This window comes from Diadema antillarum, unplaced genomic scaffold, assembly GCF_040938485.1.
Source record: "Diadema antillarum isolate AM-2024a unplaced genomic scaffold, OU_Dant_1.0 scf00000075, whole genome shotgun sequence".
Taxonomy (NCBI): domain Eukaryota; kingdom Metazoa; phylum Echinodermata; class Echinoidea; order Diadematoida; family Diadematidae; genus Diadema; species Diadema antillarum.
The window spans coordinates 3,715,440-3,740,207 of NW_027270964.1; the positions used below are offsets into that span (position 1 = coordinate 3,715,440).

The 24,768-nt window shown below is 42.0% G+C and overlaps 1 protein-coding gene and 1 non-coding gene across 2 annotated transcripts in view; one reads left to right on the plus strand and one right to left on the minus strand.

Moving 5' to 3' along the window:
- The first annotated feature begins 1,553 nt into the window (after positions 1-1,553).
- Positions 1,554-24,768, plus strand: part of LOC139717488 (receptor-type tyrosine-protein phosphatase F-like) — a 92,250-nt gene continuing 69,035 nt past the window's right edge. The window contains exons 1-18 of the mRNA XM_071628994.1: positions 1,554-1,821; positions 3,583-3,714; positions 7,180-7,332; positions 8,793-8,930; positions 9,552-9,842; positions 11,062-11,376; positions 12,489-12,815; positions 13,456-13,633; positions 15,319-15,431; positions 16,749-17,048; positions 17,637-17,933; positions 18,420-18,737; positions 19,056-19,346; positions 20,325-20,639; positions 21,393-21,701; positions 22,036-22,350; positions 23,140-23,430; positions 23,987-24,093. Coding sequence (XP_071485095.1) covers positions 1,554-1,821; positions 3,583-3,714; positions 7,180-7,332; positions 8,793-8,930; positions 9,552-9,842; positions 11,062-11,376; positions 12,489-12,815; positions 13,456-13,633; positions 15,319-15,431; positions 16,749-17,048; positions 17,637-17,933; positions 18,420-18,737; positions 19,056-19,346; positions 20,325-20,639; positions 21,393-21,701; positions 22,036-22,350; positions 23,140-23,430; positions 23,987-24,093 — 4,458 coding nt within the window. The remainder of the gene's footprint in view (positions 1,822-3,582; positions 3,715-7,179; positions 7,333-8,792; positions 8,931-9,551; positions 9,843-11,061; positions 11,377-12,488; positions 12,816-13,455; positions 13,634-15,318; positions 15,432-16,748; positions 17,049-17,636; positions 17,934-18,419; positions 18,738-19,055; positions 19,347-20,324; positions 20,640-21,392; positions 21,702-22,035; positions 22,351-23,139; positions 23,431-23,986; positions 24,094-24,768) is intronic.
- Positions 24,299-24,370, minus strand: Trnag-ucc (transfer RNA glycine (anticodon UCC)). The gene has a single exon. It is a non-coding gene; the product is annotated as a tRNA-Gly (tRNA).

Sequence of the window (24,768 nt, forward strand, 5' to 3'; positions counted from 1 at the left end):
GGTAAAAACCACGAACGTACAAATTGTACATGCATACGAGGGTATTGGGATTCGAACCCGCGACCTTCTGATTGCTAGACAGGCGTCATATCCACTCAACTACCGAGCGTCCAGCCAATGGCCGGTGATTGTTCTGATCCCTTCTGGCAGTGGTTATTCTGCATATTTGTTCATAATTATCGATGATTCTATAAGTCGAGTAGTTGGCAAGAATCATTAATTTGAATGACAGACGAATCGTGTGAAAACACAGCCAGACGATTATGCTACCACTCATCCCCCAAGACTTACGAGGTGTAAATTTTCTCACTATACATCAAGAAAAGTCACATTCGAGCAATTTTGTGTGCGCGCCAAACAAGGAATTCTGCGCAAGGAATGTTATACACAGATGCCAGACCAAGACAAAGTGGATATTCTCACAGGACTCCATGTCTTTCATCTTTTCTTGTATTTGGCTAAATTCCCTCAAAATTTAGTCAAAACTACTTGCTTGATTTGCCTCATTCAATCCGAAACAATTTTCTTTTGAAGAAACATCTGTGTCTGGGACATTTTGTGTGAATACTCTTGTTTCAATGAAAATGGTCTGTGAAATAGGAATCTTTGTATGTCAGTGGTATGTAGGAAGTTTTTGCGTTTATTTTTCTTAAAGTCTTCATTCTAAATGCTAAGTAATCCTTTTTAATGCGAAGTAATCCTTTAAAAAATCAAGCACCGGGTGAATCTCGATCAATGACCTTTAAAGACTACATGTGAGGTTGACTAAATTGTCAATTACGTGTTCTGCATAACACGAGAGCTAGTTAAATTGAGCTTTAGTCGAAAAGACGTATGGAAAAGACGTGGAAGTATGGAATGCAATTGTATTGCCTTGTAAAGGTGACAACGACATGAGAAGAAATCTCTGACGTAATTACTTGACTTTTTTCCTACGATCTTTACAGATTCCACGTCTCCTCTCTCCAACTTCGCCTGCCTCGTGGCTCCAGCCACCAACTCCTTCCAGGCCGACCAGCCCGGTCCGCCAACCGTCCGCGTCCTCGCTCTCCACGGACCCAGGTTCGTGACATCAAACGTGACATTCGAGCGGCTCCTCTCGTTTGGATCTGACGGAGATTTCCCCGCAAATCACGAGATTGTATCAATAAACGAGAATACGACAGTCCTGAGGCTTCCACGAAACGTTACCTCTGTGGGAGCATACACGTGTCTACATCATAGTGGAGATCATATTTCCAGAATAACAACACTTCTGCAAGAAACAAATTGTAAGTTATCCTCATGTCTTTCTGCATGAACCATCATCCTCACAAAAATTGTAGTCTTTGCTGCATCTCTTGGCGGAAATCATACCAAGGAAAAGAATGAACTTAATTCATACACCGAAAATTGTAATCAAATCGTAAAGTCTTTACTCAAGTTCCATTCTTCAGCGAAACAGTCAAATTGTGGACGTGAATAGAAATTATTAGAAAGTTCTAACAATAGTATGTTATCATGTCAAGAATACCGGATGATTTGATCTTGGATTACCCAAATTCGCTTCTCCCATGCCATTTCTCCCCCAATCCCCAGTGCGAGTACGGCCATTCAAGCGATCGATACGAGTAAGTGTTAACGACTCGTTTAGCCTGCGCGCAGAGACGGATGTGAGGAAAGTCATTTGGAGAAAGCACGGTGACGCCGTAAGCGACTGGAAACGACAGTCTACGGTAGATGTTGAACAAGCGCAGGCGCTGGACGCCGGACTGTACGAGTGTCACCTGTTTGGAAAACGTGCGGACGGACTCCACGGGATTATGGAGGTTATCGTGAGAGGTGAGTGGCATTACTCACCACGAGCACCTGTCCTATTAAAGGCTGTTGCACAAGTCTAGGGCTCCCACAAGGATAACCACACGTCGAGGCCTCATTTTAAAGTGAAAGTAGAATATAAACAGTTAGCGATATAGAATTATTGCCAACTACCCATGTCATGCGATGAATAACTAGGGTAATGAGCTTGGCACGTCACATATAATGTAGGACAAGATGTTTCCCTTTGCATTTGGCATTTAGAAGAGTTTTCCCCCAATTTCGGTACGTTGGAATAACATATTATCCATTTGCACTTTATCCCAATACACAAGAGAGAAATTATATACTGTAAATCAAGAACAGGATTTCGAACATTTTGCCAATCTCAGAGAAAAGATAACCACTTGAAAAACGACAGATCCATCTATCTGAAGTATCATGAATGCATTTCACAATAAAGTGTTTATGTGTTGTTGTTTTTTTAGTTAAACTTCCACAATATTATGTACACATGCAGAGAATCGATAAATTTTATTCTTCCGCCATGCGTTACAAATTAGAAATTTGAAAGCCTAAATTTTATGTATGATGTGAAATGACGATGAATTCTAAACGATGGATGTACCAATGTTATTTCAACGTTTAAATGCAACTGAAAGCCGTGAGACAGTATTGAGGGATAAATACATCTTCATTATGTACAGAGAGAATAAGAAACATGTGCATAACAACAGAAGCTGAACAAATAAATGTACGGGGAAAATTAGATGTTTACATCCACACAGAATGAACTTTTGATAAAAAGGAGACTGAGCAAGGATGGTTATAGTAAGATGAGAGGAGAACGATAGGGTGTGATTGAAATCTCAAGAGGGAACTAAATTAGGACCAAGACTAACGGAAGAACGTAACCTCAACGATTTCCTCTTTCTATTGACTGTTTTTAACCGACGTCAGTTATCACTCTTCATTTAGAAGGCATTGCGAAACTCGAATGTTGTCATGGCAACGGTAATGCCTAGAACTTCACTAGCAATTGAATTACAGCGTTAATTGGTAAGCATTTACGGGACGGGAAAAAGGAAATAGTTCTGAAGACGCTCAATTTAATTGAATGTTAGAATGCTTGCCGACACGGTACATTTGTGAAAGTGGCTTTCATCTGCCCAGAGGACTTCGCGCCATGATTTCTTAAGTCCTTGGTCACTAATTTACGTGCAAGGATCCAAATTCGAGATTGCGTGAAGACAGGCGTACGATGGTTTACTATGACTTCGAAATATCTGTCATTTTGTTGGGACTGAAATACTGTAGGCCTGTAGTAAGATGACCTTTTTTCTCTCAAAGTGGGATTTAGTTCCCGGGTCACATAAGAGTAATACTTCAAAAGTCGCTCGTGTTTGGTGTCATTTCATAAGGTTGTTTTCGTTTAGGTTCAAAATAATGTTCTAAGATAGGTAGCCAAGGTAACGGTAGCTAGTCTTTTTATCCATTTAGTTATTTATTTATCTATACATCTATCTATTTATTTATCTATCTATCTATCTACTTTTTATTATATTCACGTAAATTTCTTGAATAACAGGGGTTTTGTCATTTGATATATTACGCTGAATAATTGTTATCAACTAAATGTTCAAAGATAAGACGCTTTTTTTCCTTTTTTTAAGTTTTACCACAAAGACACTGGTCATGATTTTTGTATTTATACTCTAGTGAAAGAACTAGAGACATAATTTACGTTTATAGTTTGTCACGTGACTATCTTCTCTCTCTCTCCAGCCTGTCCAGCTGGTTTCTGGGGCGAGGCGTGTGACAGGGACTGTCTAAACTGTTTCAACGGCGGCATTTGTGATGACGTCACAGGGGAGTGCGCCTGCCTACCAGGCTTCATGGGTCGTCACTGTGAAAACGGTGAGTCAGTAATCTTCGACGGTCAATGAACTCGGAGAGAGAAAAGTTCTAGCAAAGGTCATTTGACTCCGAGATTGCTAAACATAACTCGCCTCCAGCAGAAAAACATTTCATAACATGTATTAATCTGTTTATTAATGACTTTTGCAACTGTAACATTCTGTTATTTTTTGTGTGCCTTCTCCTGAGGACTGAGGGATGAAGATATACAGAGAGAGTAAATAGGTGTTACTGATAATTATATTATGGTGTGTGTTTTTGTGAGATCAGGCGTAATGAACTGACAATCGATCAGTACTTGGGCAAATGATGGTGATAACCACTCATCCCCAGCGAGAGACGATGGCTATTATGCGACGAATGTGACTCTTTCTGAACACGTCGCCCAATATTCAACCTGTTACCGTATCCTCGCAACGATCCTAACTAAGCCCTTTTGGAGTCAACCTTGGCCGAGTCTGATCGAGAACAGTCTCCGCATCCTACCAGGTCTCTCTTCTACCCTAGATATAGCTTCCTTGCGATACGTGCGGACTAAATGTATCGGTGTATCCAAGGACAACATCGACATGATACGCCTTGATCTCATCACCCTCATGCTGTAATCCATCCGACGTGTTTCTTAGCAGCTGTGGATAACATATGAAGTTTTGCCAAGATCTTCGTCTCACTTGCGCAAGTTCACGTAGTCAAATACATAATTAGGAACATATTACGTAGGCATCAGGACATGGTTAGGAATATACTGTTTGTTACTAAAGGCTCCTCTATTGGAACTAAATGATGATTTCCCTAGCTGAAGTATCTTTTTCACTCTCTTGAGTGGCAACTGTTCCGGTGTTCTTCTTCGAAGCGTCTTCCCGCGGAGGTGAATCTCGGAGAAAGTGGTAATGCCCCCTTGACACACTTGTGACCCAGCGGAGTGGAGCGAAAAGATGTGGAAGTGGGAAACAGGTGTTTGTAAGCAGTGAAGGCCAGAAAACAGATTTAGCCACATCAGTGACATAATATCAGCCTGACTCAGACTTACTTCACCATGCCTATCATGTCAACTTATTAGAGAGAGAGAGCCCAGACTTTCAGTCAACTAATCATCCTTAAGGTGACAGTAAGCCGGCACATAGACTAAGTATTAGCGTGGAGAGCGACGATTAGGGGCTTACGGTAGCGACCCAACTGTTTAGAATAAGCCTGGACCCCGTGGAAGACCAGCTATTGCAGCTGAATATGGGCTATCCAGTCATCTTCTCGGATGGAAATGAAACAAATAAGTGATGAATTTGCATAAAGATGTTTCTCTTGTAGTGCTTCAAAAAGTCCAGAATCAACTGCCTTCACAAATGAGAGCTTCTAGCTCTGTGTACGAATCAGATTGATCGAAGAAGATTTATTATTGGTCAATGGCACTATTAGTCTGCACTACATTGTGACCGAATGAATGGGCAGACTTGCGATGACGATCCAAACGAATCGAATCGTCACACAGAGAGCGTATTTTACTGACGATCGTCTGTTTTTTTAATTTATTGCCATTTCATGGGGTGGAACACCCTGATCAGCAGAGCTGGTTTCCATAGGGGTCCATGCGAAAATATGCGAAAATATGCAATCAACAACATCTTGAGGATATTTTGAACTGTTCTAGTACGGCTGCCAACTCTAGAGATTAGGTTACCCATCGCAGGTCATTGATCCCATAGATTTCCATTCGTGTTCTCACTTATTATGATGGTAAAATTTGTAGGATTGGAAAAGAAGAGTTCAGTGTCGCCAGAAAATGTTGATTCATCATGCAAATAATTCCTCATTGATTGCGATAGTGAGTGGACATTTTTCTGAGCTAGTATGTATTGAGAACTCGTCAATGCGAAAAGTCATCTGGTTTCTACCCGAATGACAGCTACTGCCTTTTTGAGTACAGTTAAACAGATGCGTTAAGGTTTGTCCAAGAAGTCAAGTGATGGCAGCGCCCATTTCACAAGGCCAACTAGAAACCCCCACGTTTCATTTCCTGTGCACTCTACGTGAAGTTCTCTTTCGCACATCGCCAACTCTCTCTCTCTCTCTCCGTGAAGCCAAGGAATTCAATCGGAAACCGTCGTCTGGAGAATTAAATCTTTTCCAATATCGTCACAGTTGACTTGACTCATCACACCTTATCTCGCGCTCAAGAGTCCCGGGTTCGCGGCCCACGCCACGCTCGCTGGGAAGAGAGAGCGAAGATCGCTATTTCAAGACATTGCACTCAATCACTAAACCCATAATGATATGTTTATGAAAGATGATTACAGAACCGCAAGCGGCCAGACGACAGCACCGTCTTGACTTGTACAGTATATGAATACGGCACTGAATCCAAGTCTGGCGTTTATTTTTGGCGGGATATTTTGATGTAATTTGTTCAGTGTCAGAAAAGATACTGGTTACTAAATTGACAGGTAAACGTCTTTCCTTCCGAGGTGCTCAGCAGCAGGCTGTCAAGGGATAATCTTAATGATCGAAGGTGAATGACTCGCAAATTGTATGGAAATTAAACGATGTAAACCACTCGAAACATCATGTCTATAATCCGACGTGGAAATAATTGGTGTTGATTATCTCTCTGGACTTGTTCGATTGAATATTTATTTAGAATTGGACTTGTCCGATTGAACATTCATTTAAATGAGAGTGCAGAAATACACTTTCAATTGAAATTGGTTTTACGCATCACCTCACAATATTCAATGCTCCCACTGACATGCTAAGATATTTTTATTACCTGACTGTCCTTTCAAGGTTAATGTCTTAAAATTAGAGAATAATTTTCCTTTGTATAAAATCGTTAAAAGTAATTGCCAGGACTACGCATTAAAGACATTTTTAAATTCAATTCAATTCAATTCAATTCAATTTATTTTCATATTTCTCAATGAAGGAATGTACATCAAATATAATAAAAACATAGTGAATCATAATATCCGGCTTGGATGCACAGTAAATTAATGTAAGCATCTAAAACATAGCGGTCAATCATCGTACGTTAGTTGTTGTTCATTTTCCATCTGTGAAGATGGCTGGATAGCCCATAGTTCTATGTATGACGCTAAAGAACTATGATGGATCCTACTTAAAAGCGAACTTGTTAAGCGTAGCTTGTTAAGCGACCTTGTTAAGCGTAAATGTACGTTTTAGGATAGGTTATTTAGCGTCTGAAATGTTATGATGGTTCGGGATGCATGCCTCAAAATTGCAATAGATGCTTTGTAGTATATGACTTTTTATGTACGAATGACTAGTTAGGTGATGACATCATCACCTCATGTTATGTATTACTTGCATATACGTGATTGATAAGGACATTTTGTGCATAGAGGTGATAAACCCTTCAAGATTTCATAACGTACGTCTCATAACAAACGACTCAGTGGTACATTTGGATGCAATCCAACCTTTGACCTGTCATTGAACTCTTTTTACCTCTAGCCCTGGGAAGCGACGTTTTTGGACAGCTGGGGCAGTTCCAGTGCAGCTCCGGTGGCACCCGAGAGCGCTGCAACCATGGTGCGCTGATCTGCATGGGTCACCCTCTTGGCTGCTCGTGCGCTGCGGGCTTCTCGGGATGGGACTGCAAAGAAGGTTGGTATCACCGACCGCGGCTGATGCTAGGTCTCTGCACTGATTGCCGTTTCGAATCAAAATGTTCATCTGTACCTGATCTCATTCTAGTACACTGGCCTATCAGCCAACCACATCTATCCGAATGTCTTAGGGTATGATGATAATTATAATTTAGGCCTGGTAATAATAAGGTCTTATTTATCCAGGGTAGCTTCTTCAGTGTTGCCACTGCTCTACCACAGGGCCCTGCCATTATCATTATACTGGCGTTGTCAGGTACCCACTTATACACCTTGGTCGAGAGGGACATAGTGGTAATAAACATCTTGTCCGAAGACTTAAGTCCTGGGAGGGAATCGAACTCAGGTCCTCCGATTGGTAGTCGGGAGTCTTATCCATTGCTCCACAGCGCTCCACTCATCTAACGCTATAATCATTGAAATTGTTGTGGCATCAGATATTTCATGTCGGAAATGTTTTACCTTTTTTATTTAGATATGTTTAACTTTTTGCTGCTTTATATTCTCGATAATTCCCCCAATATTTTTTCTAGCCTTCATCGTTAAAGGGATCGTATAGTTTTGGTTGAGACCTGACCTTGGATTTCTAACATTTTGATTTGATGATTTCATTTATTGATTCCTGTATTATCATTGTACATGAACATACATGTAGTATCTACATACATTGTTGGAGTCATACATATACATAATCATCAGTTGTTAACAAAATATTCTTTCTTCATTGCCTTTACACAATGTACAGCAGAAACGTATCAGTAATACAAGCGTACAATGAATAATACAGTAGGGCTACAGCTTAAGCGTGGCTTGATTTGCGTGCAGCCCTCGTACATAATACACATAGAAAAAATAGGAGGGAGGGATGACTTGCGTAGATAGGATAGTAGAAAGGAGAAAGGCAAAGGAGAGATAATGAGAAACCTCTTACGAAATATGAAAGAGCATGCAATTCCAAAAGGAATTCAACGTTTATTTGATGAAAATTGGTTTTGAAATGGCTGAGATACCCAAAAGAGAGCAATTCTAATAAAATGTGAGACCCACCTTTTATTACGATCGCTTTGTTTTACTTTATTTTTGGATGTCTCAGCCATTCCAAAACCGATTTTCATCAAATAAACTTTGAAGTCCTCTGTACTATTTTACAAACGGTTTCTTGATATCTCACAAAAAGTTAAAAGCCCAATTCTCACCTCTACCAATACTGTACTATCCCTATAATAATTAACAAACCTTCAGTGATAATGATAATCAAGCGAGAGATCGTCATTAGAGCTGCGATCCTATCCCTCTATGTAGTAAGAAATATCCATTGTAATTTTCTTGTGTTTTATTTCCCCTTTATAAAAAATAAGAATGACTTAATCGTTTTCTCTCTTCCATCAAAAACTTTCGAGCTCTTCAGCAAAGTATGATGATTACGTCACTTTTTCTGCATTCTTGTCCCAACGTCAGCCTGCACAAACGGCACCTTCGGCGCAGACTGCGAACAAACGTGTCATTGCAGGGATAACGCCCTCTGTCGGGGAGACACGGGAAGCTGCGAGTTGGCTGGTGGCTGCATCGATGGTTGGACGGGTGACACGTGCCAAGGTTTGTGTATTTGACGTCGTACATGATAATTTGACAATAAGTAAAGGTAAACGAGGGTAATATTAGGAACATTAATTGTGCCACAATGGCCAAGTAATGCCTATACGAATGGTAAATTGGACATGAAGTTTTCGACTTCAATTTTTTCACAAGTTTGCATGAAACTGATGTTGGTCGCGGCCACTACGTTTGCAAATTGGTTATGGTACTGCAATGACTTCCATCTCAAAATTGGTCCAATGCTTAGTGAACAAACATATCGAGAAGTTCAATTAAATTTGATGGGAAGGATGCAAAACTTTCTTGTTATTCATTGTAAAAAATGAAGGAGAGCACTCAGTAAAAATGTTCAAAAATTTCCCAAAGAGGGGGAAATCGTAATTTCGTCGACGGAATTGTTATTCCGTGACATAATTGTCATATTTATAGTGAGTTTGTATAGGTTTGTTTGTTTGCTTTTTCCCCTTCTTCCTGTAGGTCTCTGTTTTAGGTAAAGGGGATGGAAGCCCCTCACACACTCCTGCAAATCTATTCAAGGATTGATAACATCTCTATAAAAGTCATTGAAACTTCTTTACAATAATAAGATGAGCATTGACAACAAAATTCATCTTTTTGTAGTTCCTGTCCAGAGATTGATATCATTCACGGCTCCAAATGACACCAACATCGGAACCACCGTTTCTCTATCATGTACGGCCGCGGTAAACTTCACCGACAACACGTTATCACTCGGTGTGATGACCGCGGAAGGAAATCATCTGTTGACGAAATCAGTGAAGCGCGACGCCAACGGTCAGACGCAGACAGTTACGGTGGCGGCGGAGATAACGCGCGCTTTGCAGAACTTCACGTGTAACCTAACAACAAGCAGGGGAGGAGAGCAGACGACAGTCATTGTGTCCGGACACGGTAGGTGATGAAAGACAAAGGGTGTAATATCGACAGGTCACGGTCAGAGAACAAACTGTGTCTTCCTTCCTCCTGAGTCTCTCCAGGTGAGACTCAGTTGATGACGTCATCACCAATCAGAGCATTCGCTAGGCATGTTCAATCGTCATCTTTGTCGTACATGTATTTAGAGTTCGGCTGTAAGTATACGATAGCAATTATCTGGGGCAATTAATCATCTTCAAATGAGTATGACGATAGCTGTTAAACACAGAATGAAATATAAGACGACAAAGGTGTTTAACTTTCCTGGCAGTCCTTTGTCCACCCAAGGGACTTTTTAATGGTATTAAAATCGAGTCGAAACAAAATCTGATATTTTGACATTTCATAAAGACACGCCGAAGGTTTATGTGAAATGTCGGGGAGCGTATACCATATAGCTCATAAGATGAAAAGAATGAAACGGCTCATCCTTCTTTGTGATGAGAAATTTTATCGTCATACTGGACACTCCGACCTTCTTCCCGTTCCATTATTGTGATGTAAGGTATCCAGTTAGTCTTCTAGCTGCAATGAAGGCAAAGAGTTGAGAGGAGTATTAGACATATCATGATGCCAAGGAGAGAAAGTGATTGAGGGGGGGGGGGGAGGACGGAGCGAACGGGCTCTGAGTAGACAACGTATGCAAGGTTGTTCCATCCAGGATTCCTAGAACCTTGCTTTCACATTGTCTGCCAGACTCTTCTATTTCGGGAGATCTTGGAAGCTGGAAATCCGATGTCTCGAGAAAGCGACACATGATCTCCAGAATTAGCCAAGCAAGGAAAATGGAGATGGGGTCTGGTGATCTCAGCATCCAGTGGAGATGCGCTGACTGGAACCAAGACTATGTTCTTACTTTCTTCTTGTAGTACCTCATTATATGTTATAAAATTATCTTGTAAGAGTAGCACATTTTCGTAATATTCATTGGTGAATTTTCTCGGGAGAATATGTGGTTGTTTGGGGTGTATTTCTTTCAGGGTCTTTATGACTGTGTAATGGGGAAATTCTATGATTAGAAATGCACACATTGTATTCTAAAAATTATATAGACGTGACCTATTTTCTACCTTTTGATGCAGTCTTACGTAGTCATTCCCCATCGTCACAACTGATAAAGTAGTACATACATAGACTGTCATTTTCTCGGAATGTGCTATTCATTTCGTCTTTTCTGCCTCTCCTTTGTTCACAGAGCTGCCAGTATTGTCCCGGCCACCAGAGGTTAGAAGCATTGGAAGCACGTGGGCCGAACTGTCTTGGCACGCCTGGACCTCCGGGGTAGACATCGGTGACGGCCCGGTCATTGCCTACCGCGTCAAATACAAAGAGCAAGGAACAGCCGACTGGCAGATGACCGATACCGTGACGTCACAACAACCTTTGACCCTGAGAGTGACGCCACTGGAGAGTCGATTGGTCTATGACTTTGCTGTGGTTGCCATTAGACCTGGTCCTGGAGGGGAAGGGACGGGAAGTCCTGTGGTTTCTGCCAGGACCAGTTGTCCAGGTGAGTATTCATTTGTCCTGCATATGGCTTTCATGAATGATAGTCCTGGTATTATCGGCCCTTAAAACGACACGAACTGCAAAGTGGATGTAGGCCATTATCGTTCATTTCTTTTTCTAATTCTTCTCATAGATTTTAAACTTGAAATAAAAACTTCCAATAATGGCGATAAGGATTTGATTTTTTTTTTCTTTCTTATGTCGATTGCCAGCTTTCGCACGTACCAGTCGAATTAGAGATGGAGAAATACGAATATCTATCTGTGGTCATCCCTTCCATTTTCTCTAACTTTATCATGAAATCACTTTCAGTTTTGCTTTGTAAGCTGCTGTCACCTTGACTTCGTCTTTTGTTTAGTTGGAGGGAAAAGGGAATGTTCCTGTATTTCGTCTTGATCTCGCCTACGTTGATATTTTCTGGCAAAGACAATTTCCAGCCGGATGACATTTAGCCTTTATTCAAGGACTCACCAGCAGCAGTTAACGCTGAACATCATTGTCCCATCCAAGCGTTGGAATCGCATCGATCTACTTGCAGTGTACCAATCGTTTTCAGTGTGTCATTTGGGGTCGGTGAAAGAAAATGGCTTTTCAGAAGAGAGCGTGGCTGAGAACGTCTTGATTAAAATCTAGGTGTCAACGAACTCGCGTTATGAATAATCGTTGCAAGTTCGCTTAAGAGCAAAAACTGGTCATGCATGTGGTCTTGCGTTGGATTACTCCTCCGTGTTCTATGAAAGCAGAGTACTTTGTCTTTAATCTCTAGATATCAGTACCTGACAAACAGAATTCCCTGTGGGCTTTTGGGAGAGAAAGAGCAAGAAAAAGGATTAGTTTTGTCTTCGTTCCTTCCTGTACAGTAATGCTCTCCAGAATTATCATCAGTTATCTGAGAGAGTTGATCATCCGACGCGGCAAATTTTGAGAGAAAACATTGATTCAAGTACAGGTGTATCCCTAATTTCAACTATATTTCAAAGACTTAGCAAAGAGAGCCGCTGATAGCAAACCGATATAGTCTATGAAGCCCTTATGATGACATATTTCACAATCAATATGGTATTAGTATTGACCACCCACCAGCTTACGTCACTGATTTCTCTGTCTCCACAGCTCCTGATCCTGTTCCTGGCCTCCAAGTATCGGCAATAGAGGGCGCTTCGAGGTCGCTTCACGTGACTTTGGAACCAACTCTGGAAAGGAGGTGCCAAGTAGACCACTACATTATTCATTACGTTGTCAACAGACTTGATCAGTGTCGTGACGTTACCACGCCTCAACTGAATGACACAAGCCTATTCGGCTTCTTTAACACAACGGAAAAGAGTGTCATTATCTCGAACCTTCATGAATATTCAACGTATAGAGTGACAGTCACACCAGTGAAGGGCAGAAACCTAGGACAAAATACAACAGCCTCGGGAACAACTGGAGGAATCAGTAAGAACCACTTCCCGCCTACCCCAGAATGCCTTTCTTTTTCGCTGAATTCGCCCTTCTGCCCATTTCGTTTTTCTTACCTGCTTCTTATTTGACCTCTTCTGCTTTCTTTTTTCTAAACGATGAAGACATATGGAGATGTAAATGACGTTTGGTACACCTTATCGAGGGGAAATGAAGTGCACTGTAATCATAAAAGCGTGGCTTTTAGCGTCTAAGGTGAACTCTGCTAAATTGTGCACAACAGGTGAATACCGTGCCAATGCAGTGTCACGACTGCATTTGCTCGTAGAAACGCAATTTAACACCTTCGAAACTGGTCCCTAAGGATACTCGAAGAAGTGTCTCTGGAAACGTGTGTTGTAACAAAATCAGCTCGACCTCAATGGCTTAATACTCACCATTACCAGCAAGAGAGAGAGAGAGTATTTTATGGTAAAAACCAGGACAATTGGGAGGAAAGGGGACTGGAAAGTAGAGAAAAAAGGGTATTCTGTTTTGCGACGTTAGTCACGAGCCCAGGTAATGAAGAAGAATTGGGAGGGATTAGTGTTAAAGAGTTCTGAGAAGAACTATGAAGAGGCATCGACTAACATTGACATGTTTGTTTCACCACACCTGTTACCTTTCATCTGTACAGGACCAACTTTGCCCCCTTCACACGTAGAGGTTACTGAGCTGTCCACGAATGAGGTAACAATGAGCTGGGGTGACGTGCCGTGTGGCCACCGGAAGGGTGCCATCGAGAACTACCTGGTCATGCTACGAGGGGCCCACAGAGGCACCGAGATCGTCCCGTCCAGCAAATATTCTTTCACGTAAGCCTCTATCTCGTGGTGACTTCGCCATAATAAAGGCCACGTTGTCCAACGAGCTTGTCATATTGAAAACTGGCACTCTGCTACTCTGCATGATTCTCAGGCACTATTGCAGCACCCAATCTTTCGGACATAATACGGGGATGGGTATCCGGGTTGACGTAATGTTCAAACTATTTCGTCTACGTGCGACGTGTGAATGGCTTTGATGTGCAGCATGCGCTCCTTCAGAACTTCTTTCTTAGTTTCCCATGGCATCTCCTACGTTCATTTGAGCCTGATCGTTGCAGCGGTTTGTTGCAAGCAGTAGGTTGTAGGCTCGAGTTTCCATGGATTCATACCTCTCGTTGGTAGCATTTGATCGTTTGGTCGCAAGTAGGCCATACACACTGTCGCATGTAGGCCATACAAGGAAAGCACAACTACTAGTAAAGCTTTTGTGACATTTCAACAGTCTTGGTTAATGATTATTGGGATGTGAGTATTGTCGAAGCATAGGCTTTATAAAGATGTCGTCGCCATTACTCCCTAAGTAGTAGTGACGTCACCACGGCCTTGAAGGTCCTTTGAAGTCATTATTGTCTGTCGGTAAGTTCAGATTGAGTGTCATAGCAACATACGTACTCCATAGAGATAGAGATCTCCACTAGACAGGTTGATCAGGGTTCGCCTTGTACCAACAAACATTCATGGACGCGTGAACTGGTTTGGAGTCAAAAACGTGCTTGGAGAGTTTCCTGAGGATATCGAATGGCAGACGTTTGTTTACACTCAAAAGAAAAACGAAATGTATGTGATAAAGATTTTCACAAAATTCAAGCCATCAGTTACCTTATGTTACCATCAGTATCATTAGAGCTTTAAGCTACTCGTTATTCAGATACATAGGGACACAATTAATCATCCCTGTAAACAAGATTCGACGTTTTAGTGCTTTAAGTGGCAGTCAAAGTAGATGCATAGTGTAATTCTTCTTTTTCTTAGTCTTATTTTAACAATAATAACATTATATTATTATCATTATAATATTATTATTATTATTATTATTATTATTATTATTATTATCATTGTCATTATTGTTATGACTGATTATTGTTGTATATATTTTAATCTTTATCAATGGTATTACTTTTGTTACTGTTAGTAAAAAGTAGTAGTAGTAGTAGTAGTAGTAGTAGCATTATCATCATTTCTACACAAGTTTGTTCATCATTAGCTGTCAATACTTTTCCAAAAAGTCCGGCAATTGCTCTCAACCCAAAACTTCTAAGCACCCTATTTTTACAATACAAAACAGGACACAAAAAGCGATCGACATAAAAAAAAAGTTCTGAAATTCTGAAATTTGTGATTCAGGCAGTTAAATCCAAGTTTTGAGTGAAGAAACTCGATACTCCATACAAATTTACGGTTAAAAATTTTTTTACGAACAAATGGAGAACCTTTTTCAAGAGGTCCAGGTATTATGGTTAATTATGATATAAGGAAAATAACATTATAAAGCTGCTGATCTATTGCATAATTCTGAATAGGTGATATAGGTGATAATAGGTATCCGTTGTCCATGTTCTTTTTATTTCGAAATAGTTCATTTTCGACATTTGTATGGACTGACTGTGTAAGACCATTAATATCCGACTCCACTCAAATCACTGGATATGCTGTTTTTTATCAATTTGATTCAGGTTTCAAAACATCTTGGAATGCACGCTGTACAACTTCACCATCGCAGCTTACAACGCCCAAGGGGTCGGACCCTATAGTCCAGCTATTCCTATTGTTATACCAGCTACAGTAGGTGAGAACTACTCCCGTGCCAGCAGGCGCTGATTGGTAGATGCGTTGATTTGAGAATACGATTGCATACTCACAGTGTATACCACATACATTTGTATAGCATTCATATGCAGTTCAATAATACTATAATTATGGACGACAAAACCCAAACCCATGTGGGTGACTTCCTTCCATTTCAGCAATAACAGAGACAATAAATCTCCAGCTTTTGGCGAGAGATCTCCCGCTTTGAGGCCATTTTCTCCCAATCTCTCGCTCTCCAGCTTTGTGTTTGAATTTAGTCCGCTCTAGCTGTGTCTGAAAACGTTATTTTCCCCAGCTTTAATTTAGCTGTCTCTCTCTTTAGCTTCTTCATATATATTCCAAAACAAGGCTAAGATAGCACCAGAGAGCATCGATAACCCTAGAGCTTCCGGGATTTCTAAGCGGGCCATGGACCTTGGCCGTAAGCTGCTACGCGTACATGATTACTGTGTGCGCGATGAGAGTCACCGGTTTGCTAGGGGTTTCAGGTGGGGAAATCTCTCGTTAACTTGGGGTTGGCGTCTTTAATGTACGAAAAAGAAACAAAGTGTGAACTTTCAGAATCTACAAGAATTTGCAGAGTTGTATTCGAAGGACTAAGATTGATTCCAGTCAGCATCGTAAGCTTTAAATATTTCAAACTCCCATCACTTGTTTCTCAAGAGTTTTGTGTCAATTGATTACCGATGTGGAAAGCTTTGTATGAGATGTTCCTTTGTACAGTATGTCCCAAAAAAAATTACAATCAAATTTTCGCATTGATAACACCCAATATGATTAAACTGTCGAAATGCTACTTCAGGGTCTTAAAATATAACATCTTAGCTCTATTTTGCAGAAAACCCCATTCAATTTTGTTAAGCAGTCACAGAGAAATATGAAAAGTTGTAAAGCATGTCACGAGTCTGATTCTTCGAAGTTTAGCACTTCGATGTTTTGTGTGTGTGAATACAATAGACAGAACTTGGAGGGAAGAGATTCTTGACATCCTTTACAAAATTCCTCATTTCTCTTTGACCACTGAAGCAAATCGAATGGGGTTTTCTGCAAGATGTGAGCAATGAGTTATAGTTTCATACCCTCAATTTGTATTTCGATTGATTCACGACTTTTAAAGATATCATTGGGGAGGGTCCCGTTGTATTTTTTTTTTTTGGAACATACGGTATATTTGAATAAAAGTGCAAAACTGAAGTTTGGAGATTTTGGTTTCTTGAAAATCGAGTTGGATTTGACTTTTTGTGCAACAGGTGCTTACTTTCATATCCCCAAACTCGAACCTTTATCATTGCAGCCCCTGAGCCGATACGGCACCTTCGCATCACCCCGTCTGCAACTGAGGTGCACATGTCGTGGGACCCGCCAGTCCAGTCAGCTTGCCCTCTCACCTACACCATCACTTACACAACGCAGGTGATTGACCAGTGTCTATCTCAGCTGGGTGAAACACACACATTATCTACCGTCACTACTCGCACAGAGTACACCATCAGAGGCCTCAGACCGTTCTCCACTTACAGTGTGGAAGTCACAACCCGGAACTCGATCGGGCAAGGACTTCCGGTCGGCAGCACATTCAGAACAGCCGAGTCAGGTAAGATGGCTCAGCTTCGGTTCTTTTTAAGTGAAAGTGTTATATAATATTCGAATACTGAAACATACTTCAGCTTCCAGCTCTGCATGACACGCATTGAAAACATCTTGATGGCGACTTATCATAATCTTGGGATAAACCCGATCTATCTTGACTTGTCCTGTCATCTTGCAACTTTGAAGCCTAATCACTCATAATCTGTCGATATCAAAACTGCTAGATTGATGGTAAAAGTCACGAACGTTTTTTTTTTTCGAAGGCGCCATCTTCCTAAAATGTCGCAATTTGTGTTGTCAAAGATTAAATTCTAACATCTTTGAAACCAGCAGTTAAAACACCAGAATATTAGTACTTGTACTTCTACGATGCAATTCCCTGCGGGAATGAATTAGATGGATTTTTTGCTTTTTGTTTGTTTATTTGTTATGTCATGCACGACACGGTAATCAGTTACATCCTGGTTTTACTTATTTCGGAAATTACAATTAATACACAGTGGAGGGGGGTTATAGGAAAGTGCTATGTTCTGGGATACATAGCAGATGATCTTGGTAATGTTACCGCGGCTCTCTCTCTCCAAACCATCAGCTCCAGAAAATGTTACTCAGCTGACGGTTGTCAATGTGACGGAGCACAGCATCTCGTTGTCATGGGAACTCCAGTGTGGCAACAAGCATGGGGACATACTCCTCTTCAGCTACGCGCTCACCAATGAGAACGCGCCAGTGGCAGCACTCACAGAGGGGGAGACAGCCAGCAACGTGACCGCCGTAACAATCGAGGAGCTAGCCGCCTGCACCCCGTACGAGTTCCGCGTCAAGGCGAGGAACTCTGCAGGCTACGGACGAACTGCTCTGGTTCACCACATCCGCACGCTCGGAGAAGGTGCTTGTCTGACGGCCGTACTCAGTCCTGTAGATTTATGTGCTTCCGCTCGTACGTGCCCCCTGTCGAACGTAGAAATGTTGGAAATGACAGTCATTCTAATAATCATCCCCACTGACACGCTTGCGCTCCTGTGCTGTGTCTTTTTGTGTTCACATCATTGCCCATAGTTCTTTCTTTGATTAACCCGCCACTAATTGAATGTGTCGCTGCATGGTTATCGTGACTGTTCGTGAAAAAGCGCATGATGGCATACACGGAAAACATAGATGTAATGGTTGTGCATGCCATTTTAGACTTTTAAACCGTAACAAATTTTAGTGATTAAACTGAACAGCACACTTCAATTCGTTAACTACTCACTGGAATATTTGCTCGAATTGCAACATTTTATGATAGCTGCATGAGAGTCGTCCACGAATGTTGTTGAATATAGGAGCGGTGATAAAGGGTTATAAGTCTCCAAACAACCATTTTCATACACAGTACCTGGTCAGATTGAGAACATGGCTGTACACACCTACCCGTCCCGTCCCTTCGAGGCCGATGTCACGTGGTCTCCACCGGAGGCCGTCAGCTGTCCAATCCTCTACTACAAGGTCTCCTACGTACTCCTCAACAAGGGCATGTGTGAAGCAGTCAGCAGCAGGCTGAGACAGTTGACCCACGCCGGAAATACGTCACACTGGTTCATTCGTCTTTCTAACCTCCAACCCTTCTCCTCCTACGAGGTTTACGTCCAGGCGGTCAGTGACGCGGGAATGGCGCCGGTTGCTAAGAGACGGTTCCAAACACAGGCTGCAGGTGAGCAATGAATAGGCCTAATCTTTTTGATTGTGCTTGCCAATATTTTTTCATGATTTGCCATCGCCATGAAGGAGGGGAGCTGTCGATCCAAATCATTACGGTAAGGAACATAATAATGTTGCTTTTACATTTTGCCTTTACTGCCACCAGCTATACGTTACCATCCCAGGAAGACTTATAGGTGCTGTAAACAAGTGCACCATCTCAACCTCAGTCGGAACCACAACAGGGCAAGTCAGCCAGTACACATCGTTTATTATGTTAACAAGTAAACATGTATTCTTCAGTAGGTGTAACATCTTTCCTCCTCAACAGTTCCCGCCCAGATCAAGCAGGTCACCCTGGGAGGACGGGGTCAAAGTAGCCTCAGGTTTCGCTGGAGAGCACTGGAGTGTGGCAGGCGGCATGGACCGGAAGTCGTGTATCATTATCGTCTGGAAGCTGCTTCTGGTGGGGTGAAGCATGGTCAGGTGCACGAACCCCAAGCGCAGGTGACGGTACCTGGATTGATGCCTTGTGAGACGTACACGTTCAATGTGTGGGGCGAAACCATGGCTGGCATTGGTCCAACCAGCTCGACAGTCAGTGCTGGAACAGCGCCCTCACGTGAGTGTTATTAATCTCCGCCCCCCCCCCCCCTCTCTCTCTCTCTCTCTCTCTCTCTCTTTCTCTCTTTTCTCATTCATTGTCAATAGAGTGTGAGATGTAAGAACTCACTTCATCGTTACTAAAGTCAATGCAGACAGTTTGACGACTAAAGCCCCTTTTTAACATTTTTAACAATTTGGCGACAACGTTCGGAGAATTAAATTCCTCTAAAACTTCCGAAAAAGCCGCATGACAGAGCGAGGGGTACCGTTTTAACAGATAGGCCTATACACACAAGAACCTTATACCCGGGTAGGTTTCCTCTAAGGGGGTGTGTCCAACGATGCAACTGCCAGTCCTACCTGCCAGCGCCGCCTATTGTTCTGGATTGTGCAAATGTCAACTACGTAGAGATCAGTGGTTACAGTCCACTCACGTGATCGGCATGTGGCCTGTCAGTCAGTCTTTGTCTGCAATGTCCCCATGTGGGTCAAGTGTATCAAAGGAATGTTACCGCACTTGCGTTCTAGTAGAAAGGGTGAAGCGGTATTGTCAGGGTAAAGCTAGGGAAGAATTTGACAAAAGTTACCGCGACGACGTTCGAGCAACACTTTTGAGGGACTGTTTTAACAGGGCACGCTGAAAAAAAGAAACGAAGATTACTCCGATGTTACCCGGACCTTGCTGCGGTAACTCTAGTTGAAAGGCTCTGCTAAAACAGGGCTTTAGATTTGGAACTGTGTCTGGTTTTATAGCACTATGTCTTCTATGTACCCACTATGAAGTAGGCCTAAACATAATTTGTGATTTAAATAGCCTTCTGTAGGTAAGTACAAAAGAACATTAGTAACAGTTTGGATGAAGACACAGTCACTTATTCCTCTTTAAAATAAAGATAGTTATGGTTCGTAGTATGGATAAAGACAATCACAAAACTTTACCAGATTTCATATTCTGTCCAGGTAAAATGTGGCATTAAATGTTTTTGTATCCTAGCTCCTGGACCCGTGACATCACTTGACGTCAATACCTTGGGCTCTTCTTCGCTCAATGTGACGTGGAGGCCGCCCTCTAGCCTTCCTTGCCCCATCATCGGCTACGGCGTGCGGTACTACGCCACCGACAAGGACCAGTGCAACGCCCCAGCCCTACTGCTTGAGAGTCAGACCGCCGATGTGGAGACTACGGAACACTCAGCAGTACTGTATGGTCTCGCACCGTTTACCACGTATAATGTGACCGTGTGGGCTCGAACCCGGGCCCCCGAAGCTGGCCTTGAGGAGCTCACCTCCATTATCACTTCCCAGGATGGTGAGAAAGCGCCCTCATTTGGCCCATTTCTCCCGCAGTCTCTCCAAATGTCTGGCTTGATGAAATTACCTACTCTGTGAACGATCATTAGTTCCGAGCTGACCGATATCTTGACCAATAAGTACAATAAAGTATAATATTCAGTACTATGATTGACTATCCATTTTTTTAAATAGAAATAGCAAGAAAAAGTCAACGCCTCAATCTTTTTTTTTTTTCCTGGAGAAGTTAAACTGCTGAGTTTATCTCCCCTAGAATCGGATTCACTATAACAATATGCTCTTGATGAATGGAAACATCTTCCATAATTCAAGCATGTTATAGCATCTTCTAGCACAGTCGCAATTTCTGCTCAAGTCAAAGCAAAACTCTCGTTGAACATATTGCACACTCTCAAGCAGCTGCCTGCCAACAATACATCTAGGTGCAATTTCACGATCCTCTACCTGTTTTTATACTTCACGTTATTTACCAGCATCACATTCAACTGATATTTCATACAGCCATACAGTACTATTTTACGACGCAAAGCAGTCTAATTGTTTGTCGCCCTCTTCGTCACAAAATATCCATTTACCTCTCTACTGTTTACTGATTTAGAACAAGAAATTGATAGCTGTCTGTAGAGCCGTCAAGTCTTGAGTTAATTTGTTCTGCGATCAAACTCTTCACTTGCAACAAAGAAGTCACTCTCAGCATTACTGATTAATTGATGTCAGTCATATCCTTTGCATCCATTTATTCCTCACACAGCCCCAACAGCGTCCCCTATAGTAAATGAGGCGACATCCTTCCTCACCAACCCGAACAAGCTCAACATATCTTGGGACGAGGTTCCGTGCGGTCATCGTCGGGGGAACATCTCCTTCTACTCCTACGACCTCGAGTCGATGGACGATAATGTCCGTAAGGCGAAGACCAGCAAGATCCCCGCTTTCAAGCGCTGGGTGACCCTCGACGATTTGGAGCCGTGTGAGAGTTATAACTTCCGGGTCAGAGCCCGCACTAAGAAGGGATGGGGTCCGTACAGCAGCTGGAAGAAGCTCACAGTGGACGCTGTTGGTTAGTGCACTCATCTCAGAACAAACTTTGAAAGGTTACGTATATTAGCACAAAAACAAAACAATGATTCTTTCTCGACGAAAAACAAGGGAAAGAAACTGGGTTTTTTTTAAAAGAATATCCTTAGCCAGTCTTCACCAAACTCAAAAGTGATGACTTACGAATAAGAAATATTAACCTGTTGAAGACTAGTCCAGAGTATTCCTCTAGCTGGGGTGAATGGGAAATGCGTGTTATAGGAACATCGGTCTGTCTTAGACGGGTTAATGTTCGATATCACAGATATATTTGATAGGACTGCATTGATGACATTTTATTCCTGTCTCTCCTCTAGTGTCTGGACCTGTGCACATTGTCGTTGCTGAAACGAGCAGCACCAACCCCACCTCTATCCGGCTGTCATGGCAACCGCCGCCCAATCAGAAATGTCCAATCAGCAACTACGTTGTAAAGTATCGCCTGGTGCGCGAGGACCGATGTCTTGTGGACGATGATTGGCCAATCGAGGAGTTGAGCGTGGAGGCCGATCACACGGACGTCGAGATCAACCTGCTGAAGCCCTTCTCCACCTACGAGCTCCTTGTCTTTGCCGCCTCGGACGCAGGCAATGGATCGATGGCTACGGTGGTCGTCCAAACCGGAGAAACAGGTCAGTTCACCCAGATTACATCATGGCAGAATATTGAAGAATAATGGGTTCAGGACTGTGTCCACTCACTTCTGTCACGTCACTCTGATTTAGGTGATATTGCAATGACCTCATCACTGCGATAGAAATATTTGCACTACATCATGTAAGACAAATATCATCACAGTGACTACGAATCAATGTTCGCGCACTTTTAGTGCTTCTCCGCGAAACGCTTCACGTTCCTTTGATGTGCCAAGGAAGTTTTGATGAAGTGAAATGTCACCCTCATTCACTTAATGTTATGATTTTTATTCTCCGTCAAATTTACCACCGCATGTCCATTCAAATCTAGCACCGCAGCTGGGTAGGTATGGCAAGGTACTCCTGACGTCTCGCTAAATAAGTTAATCCTTTAGTCAAGATCACAAGTTTTCCCTAAATGCTGAAGACCAACTTTTCGAGGATATGGTAAAACATTTCTCTTCCTCACGTTGCATTTCCTTGTCCATAAAAAGTTGAGGCATATATAATTTATGGTTTATTCTTCTTCTTCTTTTTCGGCTGGTCCACTGAATCTCCGCTAACATAGTAATAATGATACTGTATCATTGTGAAAACAACAATGATTCACAACAACCTTTAGAAAGGTTGCCGAAAAGATGTATGTCTTATTTGAAAGGTAAAATTAAAGCGTTGCATTCAAATTAGGTGCATTAAACCAGAAATGGTTTCTCAAATGTTGTCGAATTCTCTTTGACCAATTTTGTTGGTAGAGAGTGTACATGATGTCTGCTTGTAACTCCACAGTACCCACAGACGCGCCAGAAGCAGTGACTGTGGATTTGATAACAGCGCGGGAAATTGAATATTCATGGAGGGAGCCCCCTTGCGGTGGGAGACACGGTGACATGGTACACTACGAATATCGACTGTTGAACACGAGAGACGGTAGCTCAGTGAACGCCACCACTCCGGACACTTCCATTCGGTTCGGTTTACTCATTCCGTTTACCGAATACCGGTTTCGAGTGCGGGCGTCTACCGCTCGCGGCTTCGGACCGCTTTCCGAGGAATTGGTGTCACAGACATTGGTTGCACGTAAGTGTGCCACTTTTGTGCTCATGTTGATTTGTTTATCATCTGCAGACTTCTCAATTTCATGAAAAAAAATGATAATGAGGATATAGCGTAATATGGACGTTTAACTTTCATACGTTTACAAAGGTTTGCAATAAATCGTAAAGTAATGCAGGACTCTTGTCCTTTTTCTTTTCTTGCCCTCTTTTCTGAAGTCCCTTCTTTCTTTGACGGTCTTTTTCAGCAATCTTGCGAAAGAAAATATCACTAAATTTTTTTGTCGAAGCAATAATTCCATGACATGAAATCAAGAAAACCCTTTGTTTATAAATACTGTGATGATTGTTCCTAATATGAGGCTGGAATATTAGACTCCCGGATTTATTCGATGAGATTATAATTCGTAGTGCCCGATGATATTGGGAGATCTCTGCATTTATTACGTTTCCCACAGCCGTTAATTGTTTTTAGCAAAATAACCTAATATCAAACTTGATTGTAACAAGAAACAAACAGACATAGTAGGAGGATCAGTGCTCATTGTAATGTGACTTTGAATGATTTATTCCACTTGCAGCCCCGCCTAAACCCAGGGAGGTGAAAGTGATTGGGATCGGTGAGACCAATGTCACGATCCAATGGAGCAAGCCAGATCCTCCACATGGTATCATCACTGAGTACGCGGTATGTAGCACGATCCACGTCAGTAGTGACGTCGATCATGAGTTTTTTATATTGTATGTTATATAATGTATTATACGTATATTGTATATCACATATTATGCATATGTGAGATATGAGAACGGGAGGAGAAATCGGTGCGTAGCTTTGACATCATTATTCCTCTTACTGTTCCTCCTTTTTGGAAAAGCGCAAGAGTTGAAAAATTGGTCTCCGCCGGGAATCGAACCCGGGTCTTTGGCATGGAACGCCAACGCCTTAACCGCTCGGCCACGGAGACGTCATAGCGATTCAGGCAGACCCAAGCTCGAATACCCGACGGACCAACCTTTCAACTCTTTAGCATACGTTCCTTTTGGGGGCAGAGAGTTATGAATAACAACCAACCTCGTGCCTCAGCTGGATCTGGGATGAGATTCACGTAGCGGTGAATTGGAGTAATGTTTTTGCGAAAGAAGTCACCGCTACAACAGCTTTTTGGCTTCTCATATTATGCATTATATATTACAGAAATTATTGTATTTGAAGAGACTTGCTTCCAAAATGCGCTGAATCCATCAGCGTCTTTTGGAAGTAAGCTCTTCATATAATGTATTTCGTATTATATAATTATTGCATACAATATATTTAATGTCTGATTTATTTACCTTCATATGGTGCATTTATTAAAGTAAAATG